This window comes from Lactuca serriola, chromosome 3 (assembly GCF_051521515.1).
Source record: "Lactuca serriola cultivar US96UC23 chromosome 3, Lser_US96UC23_V15, whole genome shotgun sequence".
In the NCBI taxonomy this organism is placed as follows: Eukaryota; Viridiplantae; Streptophyta; class Magnoliopsida; order Asterales; family Asteraceae; genus Lactuca; species Lactuca serriola.
The window spans coordinates 256,370,537-256,393,166 of NC_136410.1; the positions used below are offsets into that span (position 1 = coordinate 256,370,537).

The 22,630-nt window shown below is 36.0% G+C and overlaps 1 protein-coding gene across 1 annotated transcript; it reads left to right on the plus strand.

The window, feature by feature from the left end:
• The first annotated feature begins 284 nt into the window (after positions 1 to 284).
• On the plus strand, positions 285 to 7,148 carry LOC145093921 (Helicase protein with RING/U-box domain-containing protein). Its single transcript, XM_079032163.1, has 18 exons — positions 285 to 1,202; positions 1,275 to 1,408; positions 1,495 to 1,630; positions 1,735 to 1,785; positions 1,884 to 2,036; positions 2,206 to 2,357; positions 2,452 to 2,536; positions 3,289 to 3,486; positions 3,797 to 3,940; positions 4,048 to 4,200; positions 4,555 to 4,622; positions 4,724 to 4,846; positions 4,929 to 5,028; positions 5,121 to 5,233; positions 5,326 to 5,893; positions 6,082 to 6,153; positions 6,227 to 6,325; positions 6,862 to 7,148. Exons 1-18 carry the CDS (start codon positions 321 to 323, stop codon positions 6,982 to 6,984), a joined length of 3,354 nt encoding a protein of 1,117 aa, XP_078888289.1. The 5' UTR covers positions 285 to 320; the 3' UTR covers positions 6,985 to 7,148.
• Positions 7,149 to 22,630: the final 15,482 nt, after the last annotated feature.

Consider the following 22,630-nt stretch of genomic DNA (forward strand, 5'->3'; position numbering starts at 1 on the left):
TTTGTCTTGTAACTTAAAATCTACCACATTTATTATTATGTAATTTAATCTTGTTATCAATACAAACATCTTTTTATTTCATTTTTTAAGCGGATATAAATAACCGAGAAAAAAATAATATGGAAATAACTCCCACCAATTTTGCCCTTCGTTTTTACCTCCATTTTTTACCCGCCAATAATTTACACCAAGACGTAAACACCCGCGAAAAGCTTTAAACAATGTTTAACATATCGCGCCAATTTTGTCTCCAAATAAATATCACTTCACAATCCATTCGCAATTTTCAATTCTCTATACTCTTTAGCTATAATCCAGCAATGGAGAAATCACCCATTGTTATAGAAGACGATGCAAAGAGCAGCAAACCCATCGTTTCAATTGATCTCACTCTTTCACCCCCTTCAAAACCCATAAAAACCGAACACGCCATGGCCATCGATACGCCGGGATTTCCTGTCAAACGGACGATTACAAGCACAGGCGGGACTCGAATCACGACAACTCCGATGATCAAAGAGGAAGAACAAGAAGGTAAGGATTGTTACATTGGCGATGATGGCTGTAGTAAGGCAAAAAAACCTAGAATGTCTTTTTCTGAGTTTCTCGATGCAACCAATACTAAGGTTTTATCGGAAAACGATCCCCGGTATCTTGCTTTTGTTAAGAAAGAAAGAATGGATGAATCTGAACCGGTCCTTGATGTGGAACCTATTTCTGTTTCCAACAAAGCTGGTTTTAATCAGAACTCCCAAAACGTATCTGCTAAATCAGAACAAGTTGATGAATCTGAAACCAAACCTCAAGTAAAACCGATCCCTGTAAAGAAAGAGTTGGATGGATTTCAAGTGGGCAAACAAGAACAAAAACCAAAGTTGGTTCAACCGATTTCATCGATGCCTCAATCTCTATACAGTTTACATTTGAAGAGGGAGAGGGAAGGAGTTACGGATGATAAGAAGCTGAATCCAATACTAATAGAAAACGGGGATTTCGAAGGAGAACCTGATTGGTTGCTGGTCGGAAGAACCGCCATTACTGGTGTATCGACTACAAAAGGGAGGAAACTCGAAGACAATGAAATCGTCCACTTCGCTTTTCCTAATATCGATTCAAGAAGTAAGAGTAGCTACTGGACCAATTCACGAGCTGCAATTGCTGCTTCTGGGATTGTAAGATTCTCTACAAAACGATCCGGAGAGGTAACAATTTACTCATATTCTCAATTTTTTTAGTTGTTATAAGAAATTGTTGATTTCATGTTTTTGTTTCAGATTGGGCGTCTTCCAATGGAGTGGTCAAAGTGCTTAATTCCACTTGTTAATTCAAAAAAGGTGAAAGTTCTTGGCAGATGTGTAGCTGCACCTGTGTGTCTCTCAATGATGCAAGAGATCATGCTTTATATTAGGTAAAATCTTCATCTTTTGTATTTCTTGTTTTACTTTGTGTATGATTATGTTTTCTAAATGTTTTGATTGTTGTTTTGTTCGACAGTTTTTATATTCATCATTCAATCTTTAGTGAAGATGGAAAGTCTTCATGGAAGCTGGAATCCTCTTCAAACATCGACTCAACACTTTATCCTCTCTTGACTTTGTTTAAGCTGTTGAAAAAGAATCCATTTCAAAAGGTAACATGTTCTTTCAACTTTCGATTTCAGAACTTTTCAAGAATCCATTACAATTCATCCTCTCTTGACTTTGTTTGACTTTTGTTAAACTGTATCTTAACTAGGCTGAATTCACACCAGAGGAGCTTGATTCTCGTAAAAAAGCAACACTTGAAGTATGTTTGTTTCCTTTTCACCTTCATTTTTTTCTTCTTTATTATGTGGAGTGTATTTAAACATGTAATCACAAATGTTTTTGACTTTGTGTAAACAGGCTGATATAAATGAAGCTGCATCATCACTTCCTGTTGTAAAAAGACAAAAAGGTGGAGAACCATTGCTTTTAGAACCCAATAAAGATGCTCAAATTCTTTCTGAATCATCTTTAAACAAGCTTGTTGGAGCTGCTGACATGTACAATTTGGAGGTATATTTTAAATAATTTAACTCAAGGGTATTATTAAAGAAATATCAAACACACTTTCATTTATTTATGTCTTACACCATTTTTGACATCATTGTACTTTCAGTCTTTTTCTGGTTAAGGTATTGAATTTCATAACAAAATGACTGAAATGCCCTTGTGTTTTTTGAAGGAAATAGATCCTCCAACTACCCTTAGATGTGATTTAAGGCCATACCAGAAGCAAGCTCTTTATTGGATGACAGAATCAGAGAAAGGTGTTGATGTTGAGAAAGCAGAAGAGACACTTCATCCATGTTGGGCTGCATATAATATATGTGATGAGTATGAACACTTTTAATCTCAAATTTTAATTATATATATATAATTGTTTTTTTTTTGATAAATAGTTTACTGTTTTGGGGACTTAATTTAACAGAAGGGCCACTGCAATTTATGTGAATATTTTCTCTGGGGAAGCAACTACTAAATTCCCAAAAGCAACACAAACAGCCATTGGAGGGGTAAGTTTGTCCTTTCACAGAATTGATGAGTTACAAGAATTTTCGATGTACTTTTTCTTCCATTGATTTCTTTATTAAAGCATCCTATTTTAATTTCTTGCTATTAAATCTTTGTACTTTAAAAATCGGGTTAATCTCATAAATTTATTACTCTATATTTTGTATTTTTTCCGGATTAAAAATCAAGTTAATTTTTTTTTCCTGAAAAAGACCTTTTATATTTTCAGTTTTTATGAAAAAACACTCAACTTTTGTGTTTTTTTTTTTCTTCTGAAAAAACCCTCAATCTTCTAACAGTTTCTAAAAAAACCCTCAACTTTTATTTGTTTTTTCCAAAAAACCCTCACATTTTACAAGTTTTTCAGAAAAAAAATTGACTTAAAGGGCCTTACTTGAAAAAATGAAAAAAAATACAAGGTCTTTAATGACACTAAAGTTGAGGTTTAATCTGGAAAAAACACAAAATACAAGGTCTTTTATGAAATTAAACCTTAAAAATCCAAATACAAAGTGTAGATTTTTGAAAGTATAATGTCCTAATAAGAAAAAAATCGAAACTTTAATGCTGTAATTGAGTAAAATCTTTAAAAGCATAATTTATTAATAAAAAAAACTTGAAAGTATAATGTTTTAAAAGAAACAAAGTTGGATGCTATGATATACAAATAAATGGAAGTATTTAGTTTGATAATAGTAAATACACATAGTAATGATTTTTTTTTTTTTTTTGTGATTTGATTGAAATTGTACAGATATTAGCAGATGCAATGGGACTTGGTAAAACTGTGATGACAATTTCTTTAATCCTTTCAAGAACAGGAAAAGAAACCCTAGAAATTCAAGAAAAAAATGATTCCATAAAAAGTAGAAATAATAATGAAAGCTTCTCAAAAAGACCAAAAGGTGGAACACTCATTGTTTGTCCTATGGCTTTGTTGAGTCAATGGAAGGTTTGACTTTTTGTTCTTATTTGCTATATTTACATTAGACAAAAGAAAAAAAAAAGTTTTTAATAACACTTTTGTAATAAAAAGAAATAAAGAAGGATTTTTTACTACACAGATAAATAATAAAGTGTTAGTATTTCTTGCATTTATCCCATTTGAACAAGTTGTGACAACTCACTTGATCTTGTCTATGCAAAAGACATAAATGCCCTTCTCATTGAAAATACCCCAAGAAAGAGTAATAACTCTTAACCATGAAAAATGAACCATTTTTTCACTTAAAAATTAATCTTTTTAAAATTTTTTTTAATAGGATGAGCTGGAAACTCATTCAACACCAAACAGTTTATCTGTTTTTGTTCATTATGGAGGAGAGAGAAGCAATGATCCAAAAGTGATAGCTGAACCTACTGTTGTTTTAACAACTTATGGTGTTCTTTCTGCATCTTATAAAACTGTAATTATTCCACTTTCTTACTTTACTTGTTGAAATTATTATAAAGATTCATTTTACACATAAAATACCCTTTTGAGTAATTAATTTATGTAATTCATTGTTTTCAGTACTCAGAGAATAGCATTTTTCATAAAGTGGATTGGTATAGAGTGGTGTTAGATGAAGCTCACACTATCAAGTCTTCAAAAAGTCAATGTGCTCAAGCTGCTTTTGCCTTGTCAGCATATTGTCGTTGGTGTTTAACTGGTACCCCTCTTCAGGTGTTTATTGTTTTACTAAATTACCCTTTTGCCCTTTATGTTATTCTTTATTGGATTTTGTTGAAAAAGATGTTTTTTTTGGTTTCTATTGATTGCTTGTAGTAACACTGTGAAGTGTAAATAGACTGGAATGCCAATTTTTTCCCCAAACAAAGGGTAAAATTGTCATTTCACATGCATTTAACAACTATCTTTTAATAGAGTTGCTAGAAGGGAACAAAAGAGACAAAAGTTGAAAAAACCAAAAAAAAATGTAGATGGTTGTTGAATTTAATGTAAAACAACAATTTTATCCAAGTTGTTAATCCAATATAAGATGGAGGGTAATTTAGTCATTTCACTTCATTTCGGCAGAACAATTTGGAAGATCTTTACAGTCTTCTGTGTTTCTTACGTGTTGAGCCATGGTGCAATTGGGCATGGTAAGTGGTCTATTTGAGTAATATTATTATGACCCAAATGTAAATTATATGACTTTTTCCTATTTTTATTGAATTTTTATTTATTTTTAAATGTGTGTTAGGTGGAACAAGTTAATTCAGAAGCCATATGAGAATGGTGATAAAAGAGGGCTAAAGCTTGTAAAAGCCATTTTAAGGCCACTCATGCTTAGAAGAACAAAAGACACAAAGGATAAAGAAGGAAGGTTTGTACAAATTATTTAAATAAAACATCTAAGAAAATAAAATAAGAGTAATTTACTGAATTGTTTAATGTATGATCTATAGGCCCATTCTTGTTCTTCCACCAACAGACATACAAGTGATTGAATGCGAACAATCAGAAGCTGAACGTGATTTCTATGATGCTTTATTCAAGAGATCCAAAGTAAGTCTTTGTTTATCGCTTCTTTTTCGCGTTTTCTTCAAATTCAGCTAACAAAATCAAACGTTTGATGTGTTTTCGTCTACGCAAAACAGGTCCAATTCGATCAATTTGTAGCACAAGGCAAAGTTCTTCACAACTACGCTAACATTCTCGAGCTTCTACTCAGATTACGACAATGCTGCAATCACCCTTTTCTAGTTATGAGGTAATATGATTATGAATTTATGATCCAATTCTGTACAAAAAACCCTTCAATTTGTCGTTTTTGTAACCAAAATCTTGTTCGAACATCAACAGCCGAGGCGACACCCAACAATTTTCGGATCTAAGCAAACTCGCAAAACGATTTCTCGATATAAATTCCGATGCTTCTGCTCCAAATCCAAGTAAAGCATACATCGAAGAAGTAGTTAACGATTTAAAAAAAGGCGAAAACACCGAATGCCCAATTTGTCTAGAATCAGCAGACGACCCTGTTCTTACACCATGTGCGCATCGGATGTGTCGGGAGTGTCTTTTATCAAGCTGGAGAAGCCCAATTCAAGGTTTATGTCCGATTTGTCGGCAAAATTTGAGAAAAACTGACCTGATTACATGCCCTACTGAGAGTAAATTTAGGGTTGATGTTGAGAAGAATTGGAAAGAATCTTCGAAGGTTTTGAAGCTTCTGGAATGTTTGGAGAGTATAAGGGGAAAAGGATTTGGAGAAAAAAGTATTGTTTTTAGTCAATGGACTTCGTTTTTGGATCTTTTGGAGATTCCATTGAAGAGGAGAAAGATTGGGTTTTTGAGATTTGATGGGAGTTTATCACAGAAGAACAGAGAAAAGACTTTGAAGGAGTTTAATGAGACTTCAGATAAAATGGTGCGTAATTACCATTTTACCCTTTCAAAGTTACTTTATTTTACCCTTAAAAAGTGGTGAAATCGATTTTTTCCTAACCTTTTTGGAAAGATAAAGTTTTATCTTCACCATTTTGTAAAAAGGGGACCCTAGAAAATTTATATTATTTTGCAAAAGATTATAATGAAAAGTCTGTTTTACCCTTGTAGGTATTGTTAATGTCGTTAAAAGCCGGTGGGGTTGGATTGAATTTGACAGCAGCTTCTAATGTTTTCCTTATGGTAAAGCCCTAATTTTGACTTTTTTTTAAGAAAAATTGATTTTGACTTTTGGATTTTGCTCTAATTTGTGTAGGATCCATGGTGGAATCCTGCGGTGGAGGAGCAGGCGATTATGAGGATTCATCGTATTGGTCAAAAGCGAACTGTTTGTGTTAGAAGATTTATTGTCAAGGTTAGAATATTTAATTTTTAAATAAAAACCCATATTTAATTTTTGTCAATTTCGTTTCAAATATCATTAAAGTGTTCATAATCTTCAATAAGTCTTTGGATTTTGCTAGTTTTGACCTTAAAGTCAAAGTCAAAGTCAATCGAAATCAAACCTTTTTTTTTCTAGTATTTCAAAATTGGTTGGTCAACAAATCCCAATCACTAATATGAAACACCTGCTTGAAAACTTAATTAATTAAATAAATATATTTCTTTTTCTAAAATTTTGAAGTTGACCAACCACATTCGATCTTTGACTTTTTTACGATTCCAAGTCCACGTGGAATTTTCTCCTTTTTATAGTCTTGATAACATATAAAACTAAGATACCATTTTTCATGACGTTTTAAGAAATGTGCTTTATTTGTTTGTGTGTTATAGTTCCTTAGTTTTTATTTCTATCTAATATATTATTATATTTACAATCTTTTTCTTTATAAAAGATAATTTGTTTTTGAAAAATAAACTTATTTAACCCTTCAATAAAAATGTGTATAGGAAACGGTGGAGGAAAGAATGCAACAAGTTCAGGCGAGGAAGCAACGGATGATTGCGGGAGCTCTTACTGATGAAGAAGTTCGGTCAGCTCGACTTGAAGAACTCAAGATGCTTTTTAGATAATTTTATTTTGTTTTATATAAAATCCTTTTGTTTTAAAGAATTGAGACATGGATTTGTCATTTTTGGAGGTGGAATTGATTTCCTTTCATTCCCAATTTTGTATATTGGTAAAACCATTGAATGTAATCCATGTCTTTTTTTATGAAAAATCTTATTGATCATTATTACTCCTTTTGTTTAATATTTAGTTGTTTATAAACAAAGTAATTATATTTATGCAAAAAATAATCATATTACAATTATTTTATTTATAAATACAAATACAAATAAAAATATAAAGTTATGGAAGGTTACAATCCCATTGAAACAAATGATATATATATTTTAGTAGAAATAAATTTATTCTGTAATGTTATGTAGATTGTAACATTTAGGACGAGCTTAATATGTAAATTAGTCTAGTCGATTCTAGTTCTCCTATGTTATAGATATTGATTATTTATCTTTTAGTGGTGATATTAGTTAGTTAATATACTTATATAACATAATGGCTGTTTGATATGTTTGTTATTTAGTTCAATGCTACAATTAAAATTAGTAAAATTAAACCGGGGTTTCTTGATTCGGTTACATAACAAATGGGGTTTGGTGGTAGATGGAGATCTTGGATTAAAAGTTGTTTCGTTTTTGCCTGAGCTTTGGTTCTTATTAATGGTTTTCTTACCCTTGAATTTCCGATCACTAAAGGTGTTCGTCAAGGTGACCATCTCTCACATTTTCTTTTTATTTTAGCTATGGAAGGATTGAATGTTTTCATGAAAATTGTATGTAATAAGTCTATCTTGAGCGGTATCAAAATCCCCAACAATGGACCTATGCTCTCTCATGTATTATATGTTGATGATGCTATCTTTGTGGGTGATGGGACTCGCTCAAACATAAAAAACATAGCCCAAATACTTGGATGCTTTCAAGTTTCACACCTTGGTGTTCCGGTAGGTGCCAATATGTCTCGAAGGAAACATTTGAAACCAATTACTGACAAATTCCAATTTAATTTGTCGGATTAGAAAGCTAAATCATTGTCATTTGGTGGAAGGGTTACCTTGATCAAATCAGTCCTCGGTAGTCTTCCTACGTATTATTTTTCACTATTTAAAGCCCCTTCGTGCATAATGAATGAACTTGAAAAGCTGAGAAGAATTTCTTATGAGGAAGTTCAAGATTTGAAAAGAAAATCCATTGGATTGCCTGGGATAGGGTGTGTGACATCCCCAATTTTCACGGCCAGAAAAGACCGATTTTGTTTATGCTTTATAAAAATCAGAGTACTTCATTTCGTAAAAAGGTTGCGGAATTTGTTCCCAGAAAAAATGGTAAATACGTTATCAAAACATTTTCGAAGAAACGTATTTATTTCATTTTAAAACGTTTGGAATGTCATCGTTAATACAGAAACATAAGCATAAACAGAACTTACAATTCTTTACACTAGTGATCTACATCTCTTTAAATCTCTCAGTGTAATGCGACTTCATATCAACACCTGTGATATAAATAAACTGAGTGGGTCAGGTTGGGAAACCTGGTGAGTACATAGGGTTTTCAACCCACAATAATATAATTATTATGTTTAAACAATCAAACAATCAACCCAAATACCCATCCCCATTATCTTCTTTACTCTTAAGGATTTAACCTAAGAGTCATCTATCATGCATTAGTTTATTCCGAAGTCCCTTACTTCTCGGGTTATAGGACTGGCACTAAATCCATAGTTGCCGATGTTCGTTCGTAGAGCACTAATTCCATAGCTGCTATATCTTACTCATCGGGTACTAAATCCATAGCTACCAGTGTTCAATAGGTACTAAGTCCATAGCTACCAATTCCTAACAGGTACTGAATCCATAGCTACCAACGTCTAACTAATAGGTACTAAGTCCATAGCTACCAATTCCTAACAGGTACTAAATCCATAACTACCAACGTTTAACAGGTACTAAGTCCATAGCTACCGGTGTTTGTCCCATAGGCACTAAGTCTATAGCTGCCAATGTATACTCACGTCATCTTCTATCTCTCATCATTCATCTACCCATCTCATACCCAACACATTCGTATATATAAAATACGTATACAGTTTAAATCCTTTAAAACATGTATAAAATGTTCATCCAGCATAGACAACAAGTATTCAGATAATATGCACACATAGCACGTAGTTTATATAAAATACTTCATATCTATGTGTAAGATGAAAGGGACTATGCACTCACTTGAGTAGGTGGTGACTCAGCACTCGGATAGCGCTTCGATACTCTCAAAACGATATTCCTTCGATAAAATCTAGTACCAATACCACTAGGGTTTAGTCTAACGATAACCGCGACAAATTAATTAGTCTGACTATTATTAAGTGTTAATAATGCTCAATATAACTCATAATAATAGCCCAAATAATTATTTTAAGGACCTAATAACATTTCTATAATTATTTGAAAGCTATATTAAAAATTGCGTAAGCGTAGCACACTTACAACGAATTTTATCGAAAACCGGAACTTAATTGGAGCAGCGTTTCGAAACCGAAAAACTCCTTTTTCTCGGGACTCCGGGAGCCTCGGGGCTTCCTTAGGGTGCTAGGGGGTTTTTCTAGGGTTTAGGGGGGTTGGAATAGGTTAGAGAGAGAAAGAAGTTAGAGAGAGAAGTGAAAAAGGTGTGAAAATCCGGGAAATCTCGCATTCAATTTATAGGCCGGAGGTCCTCGGACTACGCGGGGCGTAGCCTCGGACGCGGCGCGTTCTCCTTGAGATGTGTCGCTTCGCTGATGGTGCATCGTGGCTGCTTCTCGGACCGCAGAAGGCTTGGCGTACGCGCAACGCTCCCTCCTCGTACGCATGGCGTACCTCGTACGCGAGGCGCTTCTTGGCTATGCTGGGCATCCGAAGTACAGGTGTCCGAATCCGAAGACTAGACCGTGATCAACAAGCAATGGACCTGACTGAGCCACGTCATCATTTCATGCATTAGCTTCACAAGTTCATGCTTCAACTTTAAAAATTCGTAACTTTCGCGTACGAGCTCTGTTTTTGAAGTTCTTTATATCCACGCGAAGGTGGGAACGTACTCTACAACTTTCGTTTAGAATCCGTCAGCTAATTTTGGCTCGATTTTAAATTTTATATTATTAACAGGCCGGGACAGGATTGGTCCGTTAAATCCTCATAACTTCTTCATCCGACATCCGTTTTCGCCCATCTTTTTCTCGTTACGCTAATTTTAACGAGATCTTCGATTCTCGTTTAGGTCATGTCGGCTAAAAACCGCTCGATCTAATATTCGAATTTCGGGCTGTACACTGCTAGTTCGAAACTTCGAAAAATCATAACTTCTTCATACGAAGTCAGATTTGGGCGTTCTTTTTATCGATGTTCTTAGTTTAACATATTCTACGACTTTCGTTTAGATCGATAAGGCTAAATCTCACTCTATCGTAAATTCACTATTTACGCTTCCCGGTACTGTGCCGGTTCTGACGCGAAACTTCGACGGGTCATAACTTCTTCGTTATAACTCGGATTTCGGCGTTCTTTATATGTACGGAAACCTTGTGACATATCCTACATCTTGGTTAAGATTATTTATTCTAAATAATCTTTTGTCGAAAAGTCATTTTCGACCCCTATTGCCTCTAATTTGACTAGCCCGGATCTACGAGTGTTATTATCTCCCCCTTAGGATGATTACGTCCCGGAATCATCAACGAAACAGGGTCGTATAATGACTCCATACATCATCTCTTCATCCTAGGTAATAATTATAACTTCTACATTCATTCAAGTCTATCTCTTAGACTCATTGACTGCAAGAAGTACTCGATCGTGTACCTGCTCTCTACCTCAGGCTAGACTCCCAATTATGACCTTCAAGTCACAATATCAATCCTTACTGGATACGAACTTGAGATGATTTCTTTTATTACTACTATGGATCGATGTGTCATATTCTAATGACCTATCATCGTATGTTGCAACACTTAGACTTAGGTCTCTTAGAGTTAAATTCTAAAACAAGCTATGCCTTCCTTCATGTTCTAATGTGATATAATCACAATTTAACATTTGGCATTTCTAGCTACCAACTTCTTTAATAACAAGCGTGATATTTCTATTGATCGTTTTGATTTCAATCGTTTGGTTTAAGTCGTACGCTACATCGACCTTGATTTCTAAACCACATAGCATACTTAGCGTAGTCGGACTCAATTCGATATGACCACTAGGGTCGGAATATCAACAATCTTCTTAGTCATTACCGAAACGATGGTAACAACACACTTGAATAAAACGAAATCAATTACTAGCTTCTTGGTAACCTTGTGACTTTCCCTGATCCAAGTGTGAGTCCTGTGCTTCTGGTAGTATAGGCCTCTACTACCATTCACACCTACTCATACTCGTCCCAAGTATTTTCTCGCAGTTTCCCAAGTTACTATGCAGAAAATCACACAATCATTAAACACATCAGATAACAAAACGAAGGTTTTATATTATTTCTTGAAACGATTACATAGGTGTTCAAGTTCACCCTAGACTATGCCTCTACTAGGCTACATCATACGAAACTATCGCTACTGCATAATCCGATCTTCGGGTAAGAAGTCCTCATTCTTGATTCCTCGCATGGTTCTCTGCCTCGTCAAGGATCATGTGAAATACCCTCGGCCTTGGTGGCGTTTCTGGTCTTGCTGCTTTATTTTTCCTTGGGCAGTTTCTGGACATGTGCCCCTTTCCTCCACATCCGTAGCATACTTTATCATCATGTGTGCAGTCTTTGGAATAGTGACCAGTCCTCCCACACTTGTAACAAGTCACTTCTTCATTGCACTTCCCACCATGCTTCTTCTTACATCTATCACACCATCTCGCTTCACCTCCATCTCCTCCTCCAAACTTTGAGAATTTTCTTTCCTTGTTCGACCTCGAAGATCCTTCAAACTTCTGCTTCTCTCTTGCCTTATCTTTTTCTAGACCCTTTTCTCTTATCTGGGCCTCTACGTTCTTAGCTGCCCTAACAGCTGCTTTCAAGGTAGTTGCCATTTTGACCATTGGGCCAAAGTCAGTGGGCAGTCTGTTAGCAAACCTATCAATCTTGGAGAGTTCAGTAGGCACCAAGTAGGGGAATAACTTCATCCTCTCGGTGAATGCGGTGGCATACTCATCAACACTCATCTTCCTTTTCTTCAGGTTCTAAAACTCGTTGTTTAGGTCTATCAGATCTATCTCCGAGCAGTACTGCATTTTCAACTGTTCCAAGAACTCTTCCCATGACATCCTTAAGGCTTCTCCTCGTGGCATCGTATCTGCCAATAGCTTCCACCAGCTCAAGACTCCAGTTTTCAGCTGTCTTACTGCGAAGACAGTCTTCTGTTTCTCATTACAACTGCAGCTCTCAAACACCATCTCCATCTCAGAGATCCAATCCATAATCTCAACCGGCTTCGGGCTTCCTGAGAGACTTGGTGGTTTCGCACCCAAGAAATTCTTGTACACCCGCCCATCCTTGTTGTTTCTCCCTTATGGGCCATCACTTTGCTCACCTTGAGTCCCTACTTGACTCACTTGGCGGATGTAGTTCCCTTCCTCAGATTGCTCGGGAACTGGCTCCGTCGGTTCGACATGTATGGTAGGTTCGTCCCTATTTTCATGGAGCATCCGTCTCATTTCTTCCCTTTGTTCAGCTAGCATAGCCTGAATCATGGCTTGAACTCCAGCCATGACGGCCGGCTCAGGTGCAACTTCTTCAACAATAGGTATTTGCTGAACCACTGAAGGTTGGTTCCTATCTCCATTTGCGTTTACGTTTCTGCTACGGGTCCTTACCATCTTGATCTATACACCGAATAAGGTGAATTTAGATCTTTACTTAGGATTAACGGTTAAATCATCCTTATCACTTCGAAACGTTTACATGCTAGTTCTAATATCGTAGTCATACGTTTAGAATCCTAAACACATAAGGTTTCTAGATCCGAACAATTAACAACATATCATGCACAAAGCATTTAGCACATAAAAGCATTTTAGGCACCATTCCTAAAATAAGCTAGTGCTCACACCTCACAATCATCGCTTAGCATTCTAAGTTTAAGTCTAGAAATAAATCCATATTCCTAGTTCGCTTAAACTAATGCTCTGATACCAACTGTGACATCCCCAATTTTCACGTCCAGAAAAGACCGATTTTGTTTATGCTTTATAAAAATCAGAGTACTTCATTTCGTAAAAAGGTTGCGGAATTTGTTCCCAGAAAAACATGGTAAATACGTTATCAAAACATTTTCGAAGAAACGTATTTATTTCATTTTAAAACGTTTGGGATGTCATCGTTAATACAGAAACATAAGCATAAACAGAACTTACAATTCTTTACACTAGTGATCTACATCTCTTTAAATCTCTCAGTGTAATGTGACTTCATATCAACACCTGTGATATAAATAAACTGAGTGGGTCAGGTTGGGAAACCTGGTGAGTACATAGGGTTTTCAACCCACAATAATATAATTATTATGTTTAAACAATCAAACAATCAACCCAAATACCCATCCCCATTATCTTCTTTACTCTTAAGGATTTAACCTAAGAGTCATCTATCATGCATTGGTTTATTCCGAAGTCCCTTACTTCTAGGGTTATAGGACTGGCACTAAATCCATAGCTGCCGATGTTCGTTCGTAGAGCACTAATTCCATAGCTGTTATATCTTACTCATCGGGTACTAAATCCATAGCTACCAGTGTTCAATAGGTACTAAGTCCATAGCTACCAATTCCTAACAGATACTAAATCCATAGCTACCAACGTCTAAATAATAGGTACTAAGTCCATAGCTACCAATTCCTAACAGGTACTAAATCCATAGCTACCAACGTTTAACAGGTACTAAGTCCATAGCTACCGGTGTTTGTCCCATAGGCACTAAGTCTATAGCTGCCAATGTATACTCACGTCATCTTCTATCTCTCATCATTCATCTACCCATCTCATACCCAACACATTCGTATATATAAAATACATATACAGTTTAAATCCTTTAAAACATGTATAAAACGTTCATCCAGCATAGACAACAAGTATTCAGATAATATGCACACATAGCACGTAGTTTATATAAAATACTTCATATCTATGTGTAAGATGAAAGGGACTATGCACTCACCTGAGTAGGTGGTGACTCAGCACTCGGATAGCGCTTCGATACTCTCAAAACGATATTCCTTCGATAAAATCTAGTACCAATACCACTAGGGTTTAGTCTAACGATAACCGCGACAAATTACTTAGTCTGACTATTATTAAGCGTTAATAATGCTCAATATAACTCATAATAATAGCCCAAATAATTATTTTAAGGACCTAATAACATTCCTATAATTATTTGAAAGCTATATTAAAAATTGCGTAAGCATAGCACACTTACAACGAATTTTATCGAAAATCGGAACTTAATTGGAGCAGCGTTTCGAAACCGAAAAACTCCTTTTTCTCGGGACTCCGGGAGCCTCGGGGCTTCCTTAGGGTGCTAGGGGGTTTTTCTAGGGTTTAGGGGGGGGGGGGTTGGAATGGGTTAGAGAGAGAAAGAAGTTAGAGAGAGAAGTGAAAAAGGTGTGAAAATCCGGGAAATCTCGCATTCAATTTATAGGCCAGAGGTCCTCGGTCTACGCGGGGCATAGCCTCGGACACGGCGCGTTCTCCTTGAGATGTGTCACTTCGCTTATGGTGCATCGTGGCTGCTTCTCGGACCGCAGAAGGCTTGGCGTACGCGCAACGCTCCCTCATCGTACGCATGGCGTACCTCGTACGCGAGGCGCTTCTTGGCTACACTGGGCGTCCGAAGTACAGGTTTCCGAATCCGAAGACTAGACCGTGATCAACAAGCAACGGACCTAATTGAGCCATGTCATCATTTCATGCATCAGCTTCGCAAGTTCATGCTTCAACTTTAAAAATTCGTAACTTTCGCGTACAAGCTCCGTTTTCGACGTTCTTTATATCCACGTGAAGGTGGGAACGTACTCTACAACTTTTGTTTAGAATCCGTCGGCTAATTTTGGCTCGATTTTAAATTTTATATTATTAACAGGCCGGGACAGGATTGGTCCGTTAAATCCTCATAACTTCTTCATCCGACATCCGTTTTTTCCCATCTTTTTCTCGTTATGCTACTTTTAACGAGATCTTCGATTCTCGTTTAGGTCGTGTCGGCTAAAAACGGCTCGATCTAATATTCGAATTTCGGGTTGTACACTGCTAGTCCGAAACTTCGAAAAATCATAACTTCTTCATACGAAGTCAGATTTGGGAGTTCTTTTTATCGATGTTCTTAGTTTAACATATTCTACGACTTTCGTTTAGATCGCTAAGGCTAAATCTCACTCTATCGTAAATTCACTATTTACGCTTCCCGGTACCGTGCCGGTTCTGACGCGAAACTTCGACGGGTCATAACTTCTTCGTTATAACTCGGATTTCGGCGTTCTTTATATGTACGGAAACCTTGTGACATATCCTAAATCTTGGTTAAGATTATTTATTCTAAATAATCTTTTGTCGAAAAGTCGTTTTCGACCCTTATTGCCTCTAATTTGACTAGACCGGATCTACGGGCGTTACAGGGTGTTAGCTCCCAAAAAGGAATGGGGTCTAGGTGTGGGTTCTCTAAAAGCTCAAAACATTTCTATTCTAGTTAAATGGATATGGTTCCTTCAAGATGACAAAAACTCCTTGTGGTGTAAAGTTCATTAGGGGATTTACAATCTTGTAAGAAAGCCTTGCTGGGAGGCTTCGAAAAAAGACTTTGCCTAGGGTTTGGAAAAATATTACAAAGGCTCTTGATGATCTCAACAATTTAGGTATAGCTCTTGATGACATTTTTCATCAACAAGTTGCTTTGGGTAACAACACATTGATGAGTTTTGATATAAAATATAAGTTAGTTTTTCATAAAAAACGACAATGGAAGCTTTCAAAATAACAAGTTTATTTTTGAGTTTATAATAAAACCAAACCATCTAAGATCCATTTATATAGGTTAGAATGATATTACAAACAACCATAAAGTGTTTTATAATGACAACCTTTGTAGCCTTTGAACACACTTGGTTTTGGGGTGTTGATGAAGATAGAAAGATCAAAGAAGATGATCTTCTTTATAAGTATCCACCATCAAGAATAAGGCACTTGGAATGCTAGTTCCTTCTTGTATTCTTGAGTGTCTTAATTCTTTAAGTAGTTAACTCAAATAATCACTAAAGGAGACAACTCGAGGAAGCTTTAACCACCAAACTAACTTCAAAAGAGAGTGAAGAGAAGGGTAGAAGAGAAGCTACAGCTTCTTCATTATGGAGAGAATCCAATACCAAAAAAACTAGCAAGTTTTCTTAATAAAACTCTCTTATATACTCCATAAAACTCTCTTATATACTCTCTTATATACTCCATAAAACTCTCTTATATACTCCATGCATGCAAAAAGGCTACTCCTTATTTTATTCTAAAGTAATAACAAAAAAAGAGCTACTGCCCCTAACAACATATGAAGGGTGCCATCTTATCAACAACCAATTCCAGGAGCTCTAAGATACAATTGTTACTAAATGTGTGGTATCAGCTATTCCCTTGTCTCAGACATCATGTTAAGCATGAGATACGGATCACTATCAATCTTATTTAGTGTTCAACTTTTAGGAAGGCCTTAGATGTCTAACTCTCAACGAATAAGAGGAAAAAATCCCATCTCGACTACATACGCCTATCATGTAGTTCATGTTATACCCAACGATGACCCTTATAACTTCCTTTTACGGAACAACGTTAAACCATGTCAAAACACAACAATTCCTACATTTCAATTCCCAAATATGTATCTCAGATCTAAGAATACAAAGATATAACCTTGATCAAAACATCACTCATAACTATGATCCATAAAATGATTTTGATGCGGGTCAAGTCCAATACTTATTCTCCTAATCAAGTACCTACGAAGTTTGTAACAACTCTTGCTATTCTCATCTCCACGAGAATTAACCAATCCACTCATATTAGTCTTACCTCATAGATACTCCCACAACTATGAGCGACTATGGACATTTAGAATAACCTAGTTATTCAAGGATTAAACATGCTAATATAGAACACAACAATTATTTAATGAAATACTATATCCAATATCTCAACTCATTACAATATATGTTGCTTCTATTGTTCCAATATCCAAATACTAAATTTCAATCATATACATCTATACAGGCCAACAAGATCCTATAGCACCAACGTGACTTTCATGCTTTAGCTAATGAAAGAACTTTGTTAAGTAGATTTTACAAACTTGATTTGTATAAACTATGTGAATACCTACATTTCAATTATATATATATATATATATATATATATATATATATATATATATATATATATATATAGAGAGAGAGAGAGAGAGAAAGAAAAAAAACTATTGAGAATGTATTAGATGCTTAAATATGACCTAGATACCAATACTTGTATAATGAGATTACTCATAGTCATAATGAACTATACATTAAACATCTTAGTATGTGGTTACCCGAACAACAATGTACTCTAACTCTAATGTATAACTGTAATTAAAATCTACATGGAACTATAATCCATGCAATTTCTCTTCATTCATAATAAGAACACTCTCAATTGTGATTGAGAGTCATTTCTGTAACATTCTGTTTAAAAATAAAATAAAATAAGTAATAAAATAAATAAAGATAATAATAATGATAAATAAAATAAGTAGATAAATAAATAAATAATAAGCCCTAAAGTCTCGAGATATATTTTATATTTTATTTTATTTTAGCCTTAAGTCTGTATTAATTGACCAGTGTTAGCAGGGGAGTTGAATGTTACTCTCTCCGTCCCAAAATTATTGTCCATAGACAAAAAACACACAGATTAAGGAAGCACTAATTACCAGTAACTTTATATAATAAAATGACAGTTTTGTCCTTACTTTGAATTTAATGTTCCATTAAATGCTTAGTTGGTTAAGTAATAATGAGGGGGTATTTTGGTAAAAATGTTATTTATTTTTAGAAGTGGACTATTATTTTGGGACAAACCAAAAATGAAAGATGAACTATAATTTTGGGATGGAGGGAGTATAATTTTAGGAATTTGGAGTCTAAATTGTATTAATTGGACTTGAAATGTAAAGAAATTCATGAAGCAAGGTCTGTTTGGTAATTTATGTACTTGAATTGAGAAAAATGGATGTGGGAGGGACTGAAAGTGAAATATTGGCAGAAGTTCATAAGAGACGGGTTAATACCCGTCACCCTTCCATCGTCCGTTCATTTTTGAACCGCAACCATCACAAACCTTAACCCTAAATGATCTCAGCCGCCGCCACCCTATTCCAGTCGCCGCCACCATCCACTCTCTACTGCGCCGAATCATCGATGCTCCTACTGTCGGCGACGTCGAGGATTGTCGGGAGGATCCGTCAACACCAGAGAGGGACACTACTAACCCCCTTGCCGTTGTGGTGAACCGCCAAGCCGATGCCGCCGCTACTCCCGCTGCTGCTGACGACGAAGAACACGAGCTGACATACGGACCTTTCTTTTCGCCACCTCCATTCTGTTTTACTATTCCGTTGCCGCCACCTGCCGCCGCATGGGTGGTTGTGTTTGTTGTAATTTCGCATGTGTATGTGTTTTAGCTTAGGTCGATGAGTGTGTGTGCGGGTTTAGTCGGGGTCGTGGTGTGGATGTGTTGTTTGGCCGGAAAACGCAAGGGGCCCCCATGGCAGCCAACCATGGTGGTTGCCGCCCGTGATGCTCTTTCTGCCGCCATTTCCGTTTTCTACCACCATTAGCCACCATATGTGAGTGGTTGTGTGCGTTTATTAGTGTGTGTGTCAAGTGTATGTATGTGTTGTGTTGTTCATATATTGATGTGTGTTTGCTTGACCTGGAACCAAAAGAGAACCCACCACCACCACCACCGTGAGGTGGTGGCTGCTACCGTCTACCACCGCCGGCCACCACAAGGTGGCTGTGTGTGTGTTTAGCTTAGTGTGTGTGTTATTTGAGATTTGCATTGTAAAATTGTAATAAGGTAGGTATAATCAAAGAAAACTCAAAAACCACCACCGTAGGGTGGTGGCTACCACCTCCTACCTCCATCGACCGCCGTGTTGGGTGGCAGTCTGCTTTGCATGTGTTTGGATTACTTTTGGAATGCTTGGACACAATTGGAATAGACCCCTAACCACCACCACGAGGTGGTGGCTGCGGCCGTGAGTCGCCATTGACCATCACTACCCGAGGTGGTAGTGGGTGGTGCCCGACTAATGAAACCCTAGTGGGCCTAATGAAACCCTAATGGGCCTAATAAAGCCCTAATTGACCTAAAGCCCAACCATTTGACTAATGGGCTAGTATGTGGGTTGGAAACCCTAATTAGGGTTTGGAAAACCCTAATTTTAGGGATTGATCGGGACATGCACGAGCCCATTACTTGACTATTAGGCCTTTGGAATGTGAGTTGGACCTTGGGCTTGGAACCCAATTATTAATTGGGTATTGTTTGATGTTGGCAGTTCGGGAATCTGTTAGCCAACACCTGGAGTTTCACCCGCGGGACTTCAGCAGTGCCAGGTGAGTTGTCGTCTCTATACTAACAGGGTCGAATGCACCAATGCCGACACTTTTCGGATTTGTATCTGAGTTCATTGCACATTATGCTTTATGATATGTATCCTGGTTATAGGATGGTTGCTATGCTAGTGATTGGTTAGATCAGTATCCTGGTTATAGGATGGTTGCTATGTTAGAGATCGGTTAGATCAATATCCTGGTTATAGGATGGTTGTTATGTTAGTGATTTGTAGATCTGTATGTTATCTATGCTTGATGGTTATCATCCATGGAGTGCCCTTAGCGACTGTCGGTGGTCACGCAGGATAGCCTGAGAACTCTTGGTCTAGGCTCTCTTGCTTTTTCCTTGTTTGCTTGTGGTTATAGAGTAGGACTATCTGTTCGGGTGGCTATCTCACCTCTGGTTACTTATGGTTATGCATTCTACGGGGGTTAGCTGGTAGCAGGACTATATATGGTTGAGGATTAGTAGGCAGTAGTGAGTTGTATGATTATTGTTGCTTGTATTATGTGCCTACTTGATCATGATTGTTTATATGTCGACATATTGTGTTTGGTTGGGTTGAGGTAGTCTTGCTTTATGCTGAAGGCCAACAGACCCAAGGCGGAACGGATAGATTTCAGGCCCTAGGGGCATATCAGTCAGGTCGAAGGCCCGGAGAACGGTCCAGACAGGCTAAAGGCCCGAGTGGGTGAACCAGACATGCTGAAGGTTTTGAGAGTGGGCCAGTGAGACTGTAGGCCCGGTAGGGGCAATTCAGTCTTACTGTAGACTCTATATGCATGTTGTTTGGTATTTGTTATATGATATGGTTATATTGGTATGACGTTGGTATTTTGAGGGAACTCACTAAGCTTTGGGCTTGCAGTTGTTGATTATGTTTCAGGTGCTTCTGATGATTGCGGGAAGGCGAAGGCGTGATCGTGCACCTCATTATATTTTCATGATTTGATTATGGGGATACTCTGATGCTTAAACTATTTTGAAAACAAATTGTAATAACTTAACGATTTTAAATGTTTTAAAAGGTTTTAAATTGGCTTGAATTTTTTTGGGATGTTACAATTTCAATCTATTTGGACGTTCGACATATGTGTAACAGCTTAAACATATTTTTTTCAAATACTCCGTAGATTAGGAATATTTCTCTAGTTCTCGCAGGTACTTTAGAGTGTTCCTATAAGTTACACCATGACTTATTCTAGGATTATACTGATATCGTTCGACATGCTCTAAGGATACGATTTATTTGACGTTCATGCATAATCATGACATATATGATTAATCCAGTTGCAACAACATATAAAATACAATCATATTATCTAGTTCAAAACATCATACTAGGATTTTGAGGAGTGCTCAAAATCATGTCATGTGGTATTTGACAAGATAACTCTCTCATAGTCCTTTATCTTAAGCTCTTTAAGATCCTTGATAATCAATGCAATTTTACTTAATCTTTTAAGCTACCATGATCTATCTATATAGATATTTATTCCAAGAATTAGTATGTCATATAAGTCTAGGAATGTTACTGCGCTCCCACTAGCTTTATAATAAAACACAAGAGTCATATTGATTTATAATTGAATCATACAATGTAATTATCTTATAAGAAAGATGATTCTTACTTTGAGATGTTAGCTTAAATCTAAAAAGATTTTTCTTCATATATGTTTTCTCCTTTGAAAACTCACATACTCTTTATATTCGCAATATATCGAGGAAGATTAATCAATCCCATACTTGATGATCATACATGAATGCATCTCTATGTGTTTTATTAGTTTTTGATCAACTCTTGAACAGATTCAACAACAGTTGAAAAACTTTCTAGTTCCAAACTATGATGCATTTAGTTTATGGTTATTTAGCTATTAAATTTCCATATTGCTCCCACTTAGAAAAAGAACTTTCTAAGTATAAGTCTTCTGGAATGAAAATCAGTAGGACTGTTGAAACTTCATCCTAAACAATCATTTATGACAGTCTACATAAATGCAGTTAATAGATGCTAGAGTTATTAGGCTTATTGTATAACATAAGGTCCATAACTCCATACCTTTTAGATAAGGACAAACCATTACATCCTTAGTCTAATGAAAGTATTTAATGTACTTTTTTGGTTGGAAATATATATTCAATACATATTTGTTGCAGTGAGCATAATTCCAAAAATTTATAAAGTAAATAGTTCTTTTAAAAATATCATATAGTAGACTACAAGCTCTATGTTATCCTATTCAAAAACTTGTACTATTGACATTTAGCCAGTGGCCAGGTGACCCTATCCTACTAGAGAATTAGAAGGCTACCTCGAACATCATAATACAGATCGAAGCGACTAGGTGATCCTATGCCACAAGAACCATACGAATGACAAGTGAGTGTTTTTGACGGAATGAGTTGTGAATTGATTCTACAACTCCTAAGATGTTCCAAGAAGACTTGTTTTACAAAACTCATTTTATTTATCACAACAAAAGGTTAATTATGGTCTCATTAAGTTGTATTTCAATCTTCCTTATGAAACAATTTTGAGCAAATCAAAAGGTTTCAATAAAAACGAATAAAAGCCGTCAGTGAAATTGACTAAGTACCTATCATCAAATCTATTCATGGATTGAAAAGATTACATACATCACTTATATATAATTCTTTATCAAGCCTTTTGTTCTTTAACTACTAATAGATAAAGACACTTGCGAATCATGTTCCCATATAAATAAGATTCATATATATTAAATGAATCAAACTCATATGCCTTCAAAATTCCATCATTTTGAAGTTGGTATATGTGTTTCATGTTTATATAGGCATGATTATTATGACATAGATAAGTTTGAATCAAATATCATTTGATTATTTAGGTGTTATGATCAGAACTATCAATTTAATGAAAGCATATAGTTTACTTCGTAAATAACATTATGAGAAAGTATTCTTAACACAAAATACATCGTTTTAGATCATGAATGCGAACATCCATTAGATAAGTAAATTTG